The sequence below is a fragment of the Elephantulus edwardii genome, unplaced genomic scaffold, assembly GCF_000299155.1.
Source record: "Elephantulus edwardii isolate Elephantulus edwardi_28Jun2011 unplaced genomic scaffold, EleEdw1.0 scaffold00005, whole genome shotgun sequence".
NCBI lineage: Eukaryota > Metazoa > Chordata > Mammalia > Macroscelidea > Macroscelididae > Elephantulus > Elephantulus edwardii.
Genome location: NW_006399755.1, coordinates 7,119,015 through 7,132,280, shown reverse-complemented (window position 1 = coordinate 7,132,280; position 13,266 = coordinate 7,119,015). Strand labels below are relative to the sequence as shown.

General features: G+C 41.8%; 1 protein-coding gene across 2 annotated transcripts in view; it reads left to right on the top strand.

Moving 5' to 3' along the window:
* Nucleotides 1-2,752: 2,752 nt before the first annotated feature.
* Nucleotides 2,753-13,266, top strand: part of NRD1 (nardilysin (N-arginine dibasic convertase)) — a 106,364-nt gene continuing 95,850 nt past the window's right edge. For both annotated transcript variants that reach the window (XM_006879673.1, XM_006879672.1), the window contains exon 1: nucleotides 2,753-3,096. In XM_006879673.1, coding sequence (XP_006879735.1) covers nucleotides 2,753-3,096 — 344 coding nt within the window. The remainder of the gene's footprint in view (nucleotides 3,097-13,266) is intronic.

Sequence of the window (13,266 nt, the reverse complement as noted above, 5' to 3'; positions counted from 1 at the left end):
CCCTAAAGAGACCATAACCGCGATCCAAGCAGATATATGCACACCCATGTTTATCACAGCGTTTTTCACAATAGCAAGGAGTTGGATGCAACCTAAGTGCCCATCAACAAATGAATGGATAGTGAAGCTGTGGTATATTCACAAAATGGAATACTATGCTGCATTGAAAAACAAGGAACTCATGCAATATTATTCAAAATGGGTGACCCTGAAGGACATTATGCTGAGTGAAATATCTCAGTCACAAAAAGACTGCATAATGCCACTGTTATAAAAAGAGTACTGACATAGAGGTTGAGGGGATACTGAGAAAGAGGGGATAATGTATACTGCATTGAAACAGATGATGAAGAGAACTGTTTAAAAGGGATATATGATTGGCTATTATTGTAATGACAGGCGTCCAGAATGAAGGCAGCACAGTGGAGTGGACTTGACAGGAGGGATTGTATAACAATGAAAGAATTTTTCTTTTACTTTTCAAAGAGAAGAGCGAATTGGGAGGGCGTGGGCAGGGAGAAAAGTGCAACATTTAATGAATGGGAAAAAACCCCATTTATGAGGAAATTAAAAAGTAGCTATGCTACCATCCTCTGCCCTGCTGCCACTTCCACCTCCTGGCAGTACGTTGCCCAACTGTGTGCTTTGCCTGGAGATTCTGCTGTAACATTTGACACTGCTCCATGGCACCTCCTCTTCCTTCAAGTTTCGGGTACTGCTTATCAGAGACCACCTGTCCAACATGGCACTCTTCTGCCCTAATAACCCAGGTGTTCTTTCCATTGTTCTCATTTCCATCTGACATAGTTGTCATTTTTAAAAAATTTTTTATTATTTTTGTGAGAGTGTACCGTCAATCAGATTTGATGGGTACAGGAGGAGATTGTCCCTCCTTCCCCAGCAGAGCATCTGGTGGATTCGAACCGTGCACCTCTGGGATTGTAGTTGCAGCTCCTTGCCACTAGGCCACCAGAGCTCTCCATCTGACATAGTGTACAGTTAATTGCCTACACTCCCACCCTTACCCTAAATATAGCCTCCATGACAACAGGAACTTTTGTTTATTCCACTATTTGAGAACTTGAAACAATTCCTATCATATAGTATAAGCCCAAAATACATTTCCTGAATGAAAAAAAAAAATCAAAAGTTCTATTGCAATGGGAAAATTCGCTGTTAAGGACTTCTCCAAGGTATTTAAAGTGCAACTGATTTTTAAATCAATGCCTCTGACTTGTATGGCAGAAGTGTATGGGATATCCCATGGATAAAAAGAAAAGTCTTGGAGAAAGTACAACCAGGGTGCTCCTTAGAAATTTTGTCTCATACTTAGCGCATATTGTTTGGAGCAAGTTGTTGTTCTGTGCCATCAAGTCGTCGCCGGTGACTCACAGCGACCCCTATGTACATTAGCTCTGAAAGTTGCGTCAACGTCATCATCTCCAACAAACGTAATCCCATTGCTTCAGTCACTAAATCAATCTATCTCATCCTGAGTCTTCCTCTCCTGCGCTGTCCCTCCACCTTTCCAAGCAGGTGGTTCCTCCTAGACACGTGCCCAAAGTAAGAGACAGAGCCTCAAAATCCTAGGAGCCGGTAGTCCTCGAGGGGAAAAAACCATGCTGGAAAAAGATAGTGGTTGTTGTGTGCCCTTGTGTCTTAACACTTGAGCAGACCCTCCTGCGAACTTTCAGAGGTAGTAAACAGCGCGACATGACTGCCCATTCTTATCCTTAAGAGCAAGTGGATTCAAACCGCCTGCCTTTGGGATTGCAGCACTGCTTCTTAACACTTGGCCAACACAGCTCCCAAGGAATAGGTGGGAGGGTCAAAGAAAGAGATGGGGGCCCTTAACAAGATGGATTTACAGTTAAATTTAATAGGGATTGAGCATATCACAGATGAGAATAGAACAGGACAGGGTTCACAGATCTATAGGGTCTGTACGGTTCGTAGCCTACTGGATCGTACCTACCAACAGGGCTTTTTAAACAGCTAATAAAATAGGGTTCGTCAGAGTTCAGGGGTAAAGAACCTATTGCTACTTCCGGCGCTCAGTTCCAGAACAGCCAGCATCCGGCGGGGCAGGGAATGACTTCCGGCGTTCTGCTTTGATACCTGCCTAGTCAGAGCTGAAGGCTCTGTTCCTGGTTTTACGGGGGAAAGTGAGAGAATCTGGCACAAATGGGAAAAAGTCTTAGGATTCAGTCTCTCAAAGAGCTTCTCGACTACTTTCTCCGCAAGGAAACAGAGCAGCAGCCTAGCTTCACCCGGAAGCTGCCTGAAACCTACCCCTCAGCCTACGTCATAAACGAGGCACAACCATCCAGGAGCGCTTCTCCCATCGTCCTCTGCTCCACGCCCCACCTCTCCTTTCCCGCCCCGCCCTCCTTAGATTTAGAAGAGCTCTCTGGGTGCTCTGAAGAGAAGGTCTGGTCTCTTTCATTACCTTCCCTCCCCGTTTCCATTGGCTTTTTACATCCACGTGACTCTGTATTGGCTTCTGATTGGCTATCATCAGAAACGTCATTGGCAGCTTGGGGGCGGGGGAGGGGGAAGTTGGCGTGAGGAATACCGGGTTGGGGGAGGGGTTCAGGCCTGTCCTCCTGGGCGGCTGCGGCAGTTCCAGCGTCCGCTGGCCGCCACTGCTTCTGGAACGCAGAGGAGGAGGAGCAGTTGAAGGAGTAGGAGGAGGAGGTGTGCCCTGGGGAGAGACATGCCAGTCCTTCTCATCTGGTGGTGCTGGTGGTGAATGCTGAGGAGAGTCACGGTTGCTGCAGTTTGTGCCGCCGGGAAGAAGTTCTGGTGTAAGGCCGGGCGGGAGCTCGCGACGCTGTGGAGAATCGAAGCGCGGGGTCGGTGTGAAGACTTTGCTGGGGACAGACCCTTTTCAGCCCTGACCATGCCCGGAAGGAATAAGGCGAAGTCGACCTGCAGCTGCCCTGACCTGCAGCCCAATGGACAGGATTTGGATGAGAGCGGCCGGGTTGCCCGTCTAGGCGCTGATGAATCCGAGGAGGAGGCACCCAGGGGGTCTGTCTGTAATGCTGGAGACCCTGAGATCGTCAAGTCCCCCAGCGATCCGAAGCAGTATCGGTGAGGGAGGAGGCGTGGGCTGGGGAGGACGGGACTTCTGGGTCCCTTCACGCCTCCTTATCTCCTGGAGGAGTAAGAGGAACCTAATTCCCAACTTCAGCAGAGGTAGCAAGGACAGTTTTAGGGACTTCCATGCGGTGTCACCCAGACAAGTGGTAAATCTTGAGGTTCACGGGACACTAGAGATGTCAGTATGAAGAGTAATTTTGACATTAGTAAAAGGAATGGAAGTGTCTCCTAGTAGGCATGGATGGGGAGAGAACTCGTCGTGAGGAAAGGTTGAAGGAATTGGACATCTTAGTTTTGGGGAACAGGGCCCTTGAAAGGGTTAGATTGTCACTCTTCACAGATATTTGAGGGATCCTTGGTTGAAGACGGTTGGAACTAAAGGATAGAGGTCAGTGTCCTAGTTGGCCTGAGAAGAAGTGGCTTGCCTCCTGGCTTGTTGCCCATCATTAAAATGGCTAGGTGATCTCTTCCAGGAATTTATTGGAGAAAACTTGGGTCTCAGTTGAGTGAGTCATAGAAACTTTAAGGTTTTCTTTTTTTCTGCATGTTTCTACTTTTGGATTATGTAGAATTCCCCTGACATACATCTTAAATGGTGGCTCAACCCCTGTCTGTTACCTTCAGAGATCGAATATTTCATGGAATGTCATGACTGTAAGGCATTTTAAAAAGAGATCGTTTTTTAAGTTCTTGTTCCTTGAGTAGAAAGCTGCAGGAATGATTCTAGGTATAATTTGTTAACATTCTTTTACATTGATATAACAGGAAAGAACCTTGCGTTATTAGATACAGTTGCATCATGTTCCCACTGATAGTGACCCTGGATGCAGTAGAACAGGGAATCCTGCCACATTCAGGGACCAGACTCATAATCTCTGTTGTGCTTTAATAATAAGCCTGTTGTTATAGCTACTGTGTCAGTCTATCTTATAGAGAGGCTTTCTCTCTTTCATTGACCACTTGATTTTCTAAACATTAATTGGTCTTATCTGACCACATGCCCCAAAAAATGTAAGGTAAAGTATCACACGTTTTTTTGTTTCTAAGGAGCACTCGTGCTGTACTTCCTCCAAGGTGATTTGTTTGTTCTTTAGGCAGTCCATGGTATATTCTACCTCATTCTTCCTTCTCTGTTGTCTAGCTTTCACATAAAGCAATTGAAGATACTATGGCTTGAGTCACACACCTTGGTCTTTAAAGTGACAGCTATCCTCTCCAGCACTTTAAACAAGCCCTTGGTATCAGATTTATCCCAAGGCAAGTGTTGATTTCTTCATTGCTGCTTCTATGGGTTTTGCTTGTGGAAAGAACCTTAGGAAAAAATCTTATTCATACTTCCCACCATCCCACCCCACTTGACAGATGACTGAAATAAAAGTTGAGAAAGGAATGGCAGCCCAACTCTGTTTCTTCTTTCGTTCCAACGTTAGCAGTATCTGCACATCCCTCTTTTCTTAGCCTGTGTGCAGGGTCAAGAAATAATTATGGTTGGGTTAGATTTTCACTGTTTCTTTTTAGGCTGGTAATGTGCAAAGGAATATGTTGAAAACTTGATAGAAGTTGTCTAGGTTTTTCCTTCCAGACTAAATGTTCAGTAAGATCTTTAGATTTTTCTCCTGCCTATATAAAAATCACACAGTAATTACTTAATGTTTATAAAATATATGCTTTGTTGAGTTTAACCATCCTGTTACAAATACTTTTATGTTTGCTATTGTACTTGAGTTTTGGCAAAATCATTTGACAGAAACATTCCCTGTATGTTCTTGGTGCTGAGTATCAAATTTTTTTTGTAACTTTTTGTGGTATAACTTAGTAACAGTTTTATTCTAGTTAGTGGAGATACAGTGGTTAAGAAAGTCTCTGCTTTCAGGGAATGTACATTCTATTAGAGTGACACCAAACAAACAAAAACCACCCCACTGTTCTTGAGTTGATTCTAGTTCATAGTGACCCTCCTTTGGGTTTCTGAGGCTTTGAAATCTTTACAGGACTAGACTGCCCATCTTTCTTCTGGGGAGCAGCTGGAGTATTCTAACTACTGATGAGCCTGGCATGATTCACACTATGCCACCAGTGCTTCTTTAGGGCAACACAGACAAATTAAAATCATGCCACTAACAATGTTTTCTACAAGTCATATGCGCTGGCTGTGTAGAGGAGTAAGTTTTTGTTGTTTTTAGGTGCTGTTGAGTTCTTAGTGACCCTCTAAACAACAGATCTGAATCCTGTCCTATCCTGCCATCCTCAACATCTCTGATACACTTGAGCTCGTTGCTGCAGTTACTGCATCAGTTTGTCTGGTTGCAGGTTTTCCTCCCTTTTGCTGACCTTTCACTTTTCCAAGAAGTAGCAGGGAATAATAAATTTTACATGAGAATAAAGTTAGGAGAGATTTAAAAGGCTTTTCCTAAGGAACTGTGGTTTTGCGTTTCTGTAATTATGGTCAAATCATTGTTTTCTTTGGTGTCTCTGCTTTCTTATTTTAAAATGAAGAAGGCTGGCTAGAATAGAAGTGTTTCAAATAACCTTTTCTCTTTTCAAAAGAGCAGGTTCACTTTTACCTGTTTTATATGTTGTTGTTCTGTGCCATGAGTCAGCTGTGACTCTTGGTGATCCTGTGAACAACAGATCTCATCCTAACTGTATCCTGTACCATCCTCTCTATCTCCAGTATACTTGAACCCATTGCTACAGTAACTGTGTCAATCCATCCTGTTGAGGGTCTTCTCACCTATGCTGACCTTCCCACTTTCCAAGCATGATATCCTTTTCCAAGGCCTGGCCCCTCCTAGCAACATGCCCAAAGTATGTAAGATGAAGCTTCACCATCCTTGCAGCTAAGAAGCACTCTAGCAGCACCTTCTCCACATATCTGTGTGTTCTTTTGGCAATCCATGGGATATTAAATATTCTTCTTTAGCACAACTCAAAGGCATTGATTCCTCTTCTGTCCTTAGTCATTGTTCAACTTTCAGATGCACAGCAAGTAATCAAAAAGACTATGGTTTGTTTTATATAGTAGAGTTCCAGTTAAATTTATGAAGAAGTGGTTTTATAATTTGAAAAGTGAAAAATCTCAAGATTAGATCGCTGACAAAGATTTAATGGTTTCAAAATTACTTCCTATGTTATAAACCAGAAACATATGAATATCTATAGGCCAGAAAGTTGGATGAACTGTCCTTCAGGCCCCTCTGATGTCACATCTATGAAGTTTCCCCAAGAGGAACGAATACTGCCTTCTACTGTGTACATTAGAAGTATACTAGGCTCTGGCCTTATGGATCCCAGGTCATCTCTGTCTCTTTAAAAACATAGAAACTGCTACTCTCCTTTAGGCCTTGGTCTGATAGGCGAGGGAATCTCTAGTCCCAAAGGATTCACATTGCATTCTCTGTATCTTTCTTGATAGTAGTGAGATACCCAAATTTCTGTTGCTGAATCTACTCTATTTAAACTTGATAAATATAGCCCAACACACCCTATATACACATTCCCACCCAACCATGTGGCAAAGTCAAAGGTAATGGCCTAAGAAAGCAATTTTGATTAGTAGACCCCCTATACCACAGTGATTGTGGGTATGTTATCTTAGAGCTCATATTTCTGTGGAATATATACCTAGTAGTGGGATTGCTGGATCAAATGGTATTTCTATTCCCAACTTGCTAAGGAGGCATCAAACTTTTCCACAGTAACTTACCTTTTATTTTCCTACCATTAGTATATGAGAGTTCCAGCCTCTCTACACCTTTGCAAGCTTTTTTTTTTAATGTCTTACTGAACATTGTTATTTTTGCTAGATTGAGATAGTATCTCATTGCTATTTAGATTTATATCTCTAATAGCTAACCTGTGCGTAGGGAGAAAAGTGGACAATTATCTCCCATGTATTTACTACCTCTGAAAACCCACTGGAGCGTCAGCTATCAATCAGTCTTGACTCAAACAATAGCTAATGACTCAGAGCGACTCTATGAACAACAGATCGGAAGCTTGCCTTATTTTGTGCCAACTTCACCATCTCTAAGCATGCTTCCTTCAGCGACCCATAACAACAATAACAAAAGCTACTTTTCTTGTACATTTTGTCATTGCTAAGTATTTTTACCCAATGTGTAGTTTATGTTTTTATCTATTACAAAAGTCTTTGTGTACATGAGGATTTAATTTTTAGGAGGTCCCACTCAGCCTTGTTGACTCTGCACTTCCAATTATATCTGATAGTCTCTTTTGTCATAGATTAGGGCTCCTAAGTTTGCCCCAATTTTATCTTTGATGATCTTTATTCTTTCAGATTCTATACTGAAGTCCTTGATCTTGATCCATCTTAAGTTTTTGTATATGGTGTGAAGAATTAGTTTTCTTTCAACTTTCTGGAAATATATATTCAGTTCTGCCAGCATCACTTGTTAAATAGGCTGTTCTTCCTTACTCTCTGATTTTCATCTCTTTGTCAAAATCACTTGTCCATTGTTGTTGTCATGTGCCATTGAGGTGCCTGCGACTCATAGTGACCCTGTGTACAGTAGCTCTGAAGCCTACTCTGTCTTGAACAAGCCTCACTGATTCATATATACCTACCTCCATTGTCCTAATTACAATCTCTGGAGTTTTCTCCTGTACTGTCCCTCCACCCTTCTGAGTATGATGTCTTCCTTCAAGGACCAATGAATTTCTTTTTGAATTCTCAAGTCTATTCCATTGTTTGAAATTTTTTTGAAACAAGGAACTTATTATTAGGTGCTGTTGAGTCAGCTCCCACTTATAGCAACCATACTTACTACAGAATGAAATTGTGCTTAATCTTGCACTATTCTTGTAATCTCTGCTGTGATTAAACTGATTGTTGTAGTCATTGTATCTGTCCATCTGATTGAAGATCTTCCTCTCCTTTGAAAAACCCTCCACTTTTTCAAGTATGATGTCCTTTTCCAGTACTGGCCCCTTTTGACAACGTGCCCAAATTATGTGAGACAAAGTCTCAGCATCTTTGCCTTTAAGGAACACTGGCTGGACTTCTTCCAAGAGAGATTCTTTTTTCTTTTGATAATCCATATTCAGTATTAGTCATGAACACCACAATTCAAAAATATCATCAGTTCATTACCAGTTTTCCTCATTTACTGTCCCATTTTCTCATGTATATGACTCAGTTGAAAATACTGTGGTTTGAGTCAGGTGTACTTTAGTCTTTGAGCACCTTAAAGAACAACAGATTTGTGCAGTGAAGTTTGTCATTTGATTTCTTGCCTTCTGGTTCTGTGGGTGTTGATAATGTCAAGAGGCAGTGCTACAATCCCAGAGGCATGTAGTTCGAGGCTGCCTGCTGTTCCGCAGGAGAAGGATGGGTAGTCTGCTCCTGTCTGATTAAACTGCTTCTGAAAACCTTTTGGAGGGTCAGCTATGGGTTAGTTGCAACTCTACTGCACACAGTAACAACAGTGCATCTCAACATAAAGAAAACAAAAATTCTTACCACTTGACAACATCATGATAGATGGAAAAAAGATTGAAATTGTTAGCAATTTCATCTTCTTTGGATCCACACTCAATACACTTGGTACCAGAAGTCAGGAAATCCAGAAATGTATTGTACTTGGAAAGTTCGTAGTCCGGGACCTCTCCAAATTATTGAGGAGTGGTGGTGACAGTTGGAGGACCAAGGTGCACATGATTCAGGCTGTGATGGTTTCAGTCACTTGCTGTGTTACTGAGATGATAGTGCATAAGGATGACAAAAGAAGAATTGAAGCCTTTGTGCTGTGGTGTTGAAGAAGAGTACTGAATATCCCATGGACCACTAAAAGAATAAACAGATCTGTCTTGAAAAGGTGCAGCCAGAGTGCTCCATGAAGGCAAAACTGATAAAACTTTGTCTCACATACATTGAGTGTATTGCTAGGAAAGGTTATTCCTTGGAGAAGGATACCATGTTTGGGAAGGTGGAGAGATGGCAAAAGAGAGGAAGACCCTCAACTAGATGGATTGACACAGTGACTGCGACTGTCTGAGAGATGATAAGGATGGCACAGGATAGGACAAAGTTCAGATCTGTTGTTCATTAGGTTGCTATAAGTCATGCCCAAAGACACCTAACAACAATGCACTGAGAGGGAGTTATGGTGGCTTAGTGGTAAGGAATTGCATTGCCAACCCAAAGGCACGTCCTTCAAGTCCTCCAGCTGCTCTGTGGGAGATACACGGCTAGTCACCTATGTGATTTACAGCCTTTGAAAACCCACTGGAGGGTCAACTATGGGTCAATTCAGACTCCACAGCACATAACAAAAATAATGCAGAATGGAGTGTGCTGCCAACCCAAGGGCATGTAGTTCAAATTCATTAGCTGCCCAAGCAGAGAGAAGGGCAGTTCCCTCCTGTGCAGTTTGCCGCCTCCAAATACCTGCTGAAGGGTCAACTATGAGCCAGTTACAACTTGATCATACAAAATACCAGCAACAGTGTCTAGAGTGGGGAGCTCTGGTGGCCTCAGCAGTAGGGGTTGTATTGCTAATCCAAAGGCCGTGCCTGTTTGGCAGTTTGAATCAACCATCTGGATTCAAAGAAAGATGAGATTCAGGAGAAAGATGAGAATTCTTCCCCTGTGAAGAGGATTTTGTGAAGAGGCTGTGATTCACAGCCTCCAAAATCTGCCAGGGTGGGTGGTGGAGGAGTCAGCTATGAGTTGAGTTAATACTTGAGGTATTGTTCTTTATACATTCCATTTTATTTTTATAACTTCCATTTTTTCTAGGATTTATATTTCATTCCACATTCCAGTTATTAGCAGATGTTTGCAGCATTTTTTTTCCATTTGAAATTGTGCCATATTAGCAAATGAAGGTCCACGTCATTTCGATTGACTCCACTTTGAGGAAGCAGTTCATTCCCAATTGTATTGATAGTACCTTCCAACTGGGGGGTCTTCATCTTCTGGCACTATTTCAGACAATACTCTACTGTTATTCCTCAGATTTTCTCTGGCCAATATTTAGAAATAACCATAGACCTTACTAGTCTATTAGTCTGGAAGGTCCGCTGGAACTTGTCTAGCATGAATGACTGGTATTTGAAATAACAGTGACATAACTTTCAGCATCAGAGCAACCTGTAAGCCACCACAGTACAAAAAACCTGACAGATGAGTGGTAGAAATTATTGAAAGCTTGGTCCTTGCTAAAATCAGATTTTAACGGATAGAGGGAGATAGAAGCCAAATTTCAGTGAATTAAAGGGCTAAAAAAGTGGGAAATTTTAGGTAGTGAAGTAAACATTGTAAGGAAGGCTATATATAGATAGGATGAAGCAGTACAGTATCAAAGCAGGGTGTTTTCAAAATGGAAACATTTTTGAGCATGCTTATTGCCTTGGGAAAAAAAGCACAATGAGGGGTAAAAATACAGGAGATAATAAATGTAATAAGGTCTTTAATTGGAAGTGAGATAACAAGATCTAGAATATATAAGGAGGAATTGGTTTAAGAACAATGCACGTTTTACATAGAGTGGAAGAAGGTGTGCTGGAGCAGGCAGTGAAAAGTTAAAAGTTACTGCTTTATAGCAGTGACATCACCCTGCACCCCCAAAGTAGTCATTAAGGCCTACCAACCAGATCCTCAGAGAAGTATAGGGAGAGCATTGAGTGGTAGTTTGAGGCAACTAATGTAGAGAAAGCAGGAGTGGCATCCACTTCCTAAACAGCATGCCTGCAGAAACTAGGAACTTTGATAAATGTTGATAGTTACAGAAAGGCTTCAGGCCTTTTGTTCATAGGGTGACTATGAGTCATGCTCAACTTGATGACAATTAACAACAACAATGTAGAGAATGAGTGAATTATTGGTACATATAAAAGAGGAGTTGTAGATTCTGGTGCATGAAAATGATGCAAATAAAGCAGTATTTTGTTTTATTTTTATAAGGTATTTTAATTCCACTGGCCCTCAGGCCCAATTTATTCCTTTTAAAAGGAAATATTCTATTTTTTCCATCTTTTTTTAAAAATTAATTTTAATGAAAGTTTATAGAGGCTAGGGTTTCCAGTCATTCATTGTTGCACTTTTCTCCCTACCCACCCGCTCCCCCCGCCAATTCACTCCTCTCCTTGAAAAGAAAGAAAAACTCTTTCATTGTTATTCTGAAATGAAATATTCTTTAAGTGGTTCAAGAGTCATTTGTCTGTTTGATGTACTGAATTACTTGGAGTTGCTGTGATGCTGCACACTGTGCCATAGGCCTGTCAAATACCATAATGGTTAACCATCATGGACGGTGTTTGGAGGAGCTCCTAGATTGATTCAGGTTTGGAAGCAGGAGTGGCATCCACTGTCTAAACCACACGCCTGTGGAAACTATGAACTTGGAGAAATGACAACAGCTATGAAAAGGCATTAGGACTTTTATTCATAGAGTCGCCATAAGTCGTACTTGACTTGATGGCAATCAACAACAACAACAACAACTACTACTACAGGGAACTCAGGAAAGGTGTATGCCTGGGAGGCTGGGGTTTGTGAAGAGCAATGTGGCATAAGGATTGGAGGAAGACTCATCAATATCCTGCGTTATGCAGATGGTACAACCTTTTTTTGCTGATACTGAGGAGGACATGAGGCTTTTGCTGCAAAAAGTCAGGGACTGCAGTCTTTAGTATGGATTTAATCTTAGCATCAAGAAAACAAAATTCTCACCACTGGGCCATATAGCAGCATCATGATACACAGTGAAGAGATTGAAATGAAGTTAACAGCTTTAGTTTGCTTGGCTCCACAATCATCACTCTTGGTACTAGTAGCCAGGAAATGAAAAGACAAATTGCATTGGGAAAATCCATTGTCAGGGACTTCTCCAGAGTATTGAAGAGGACTGATACCAGTCTAGAGACAAAGCTGTTCCTGATCCAGGTCATGGTCTTTGCAATTACTTGCTATGTATCAGAGAGCTGGACAATGGCTAAGGATGATAGAAGAAGAATCAATGCCTTTGAGTTGTGGTGCTAGAGAAGAGTACTGGATATACCATGGACTGTTTGGAGAACAAATAAGTTCATTCTGGAGAGGGTGAAATCAGGCTGTTCTTTGGAGGCAAGGATTTTGAAGCTCTGTATGACATACTTTGGGCATGTTGCAAGGAGGGACCAGTCCTTGGAGAGGGACATCATGCTTGGAATGGTGGAGGGACAGAACAAGAGAGGAATACTCTAAATGAGATGGATCAACTCAATGACTGAGGTAGTTGGGGGTAGTTGTGCCAGAGACAGTGAGGTTGGCTCAGGATAGAGCAAGGTTCAGAGCTGTTGTACATAGGGTCATTATAAGTTGTAAGCGACACAACAGCACATAACAACAAGGGGGCTATCGTGGCCTAGTGGTAAGGAGTACTGCCAACCCAGAGGCAGGTGGTTCTAATCCAGCAGTTTCACTATGAGAGAAAAATGATGTGATGTACAGCCTCTGAAAACTTGCTAGAGAATCAGTTCCACCTATCAGCTATGAGTCAGTTCCACCTGTTATATTACAACAACATAATAAAAATACCAGAAGTGGGTCACTTTCACATGGAGAAATTTATTTTTTTTTTCACGGTTAGGGAGGCTAGAAATAGGAATTCAGGATATTGGCTCTAGAGAAAGGTCCTTATCTCTTTAATTTTTTATTTATTGGGCATTTTTATTTGACTTGGCAACCTGCCTCCCCGATGTCTTGCTTTCTTGTTTAGTTTCTTATTGAGATTGAGTGGAGATAAATCCTACAGAAACTCTGTCTCATTAATATAACAAAGACAACCCATTCTCAAATAGGGTAACTATTTCAGGTTAAAAATTGATGTTGAAGCTATTTATTATCATTTTCATTTGGACTCCATCAGCAACTGAACATTTTGAAAGCTTTAATTCCATCCACATCAAATCCATCCTTCCTTTCCCCAGAGATACACACTTAACTAAATATCATGCCTGATTATTTCCCTTACCCTTCCAACCCATCAAATTACACAGTCCCAGGGAACACTGCATGGTTCAAAATTGGGAAGGGGGTACGCCAGGGATGCATCCTACCTTCATACCTTTTCAACCTATATGCAGAACAGACTATCCGGGAGGCTGGGCTCTATGAGGAGAAATGTGGGGTCAAGATTGGTGGACGATTTATCAACA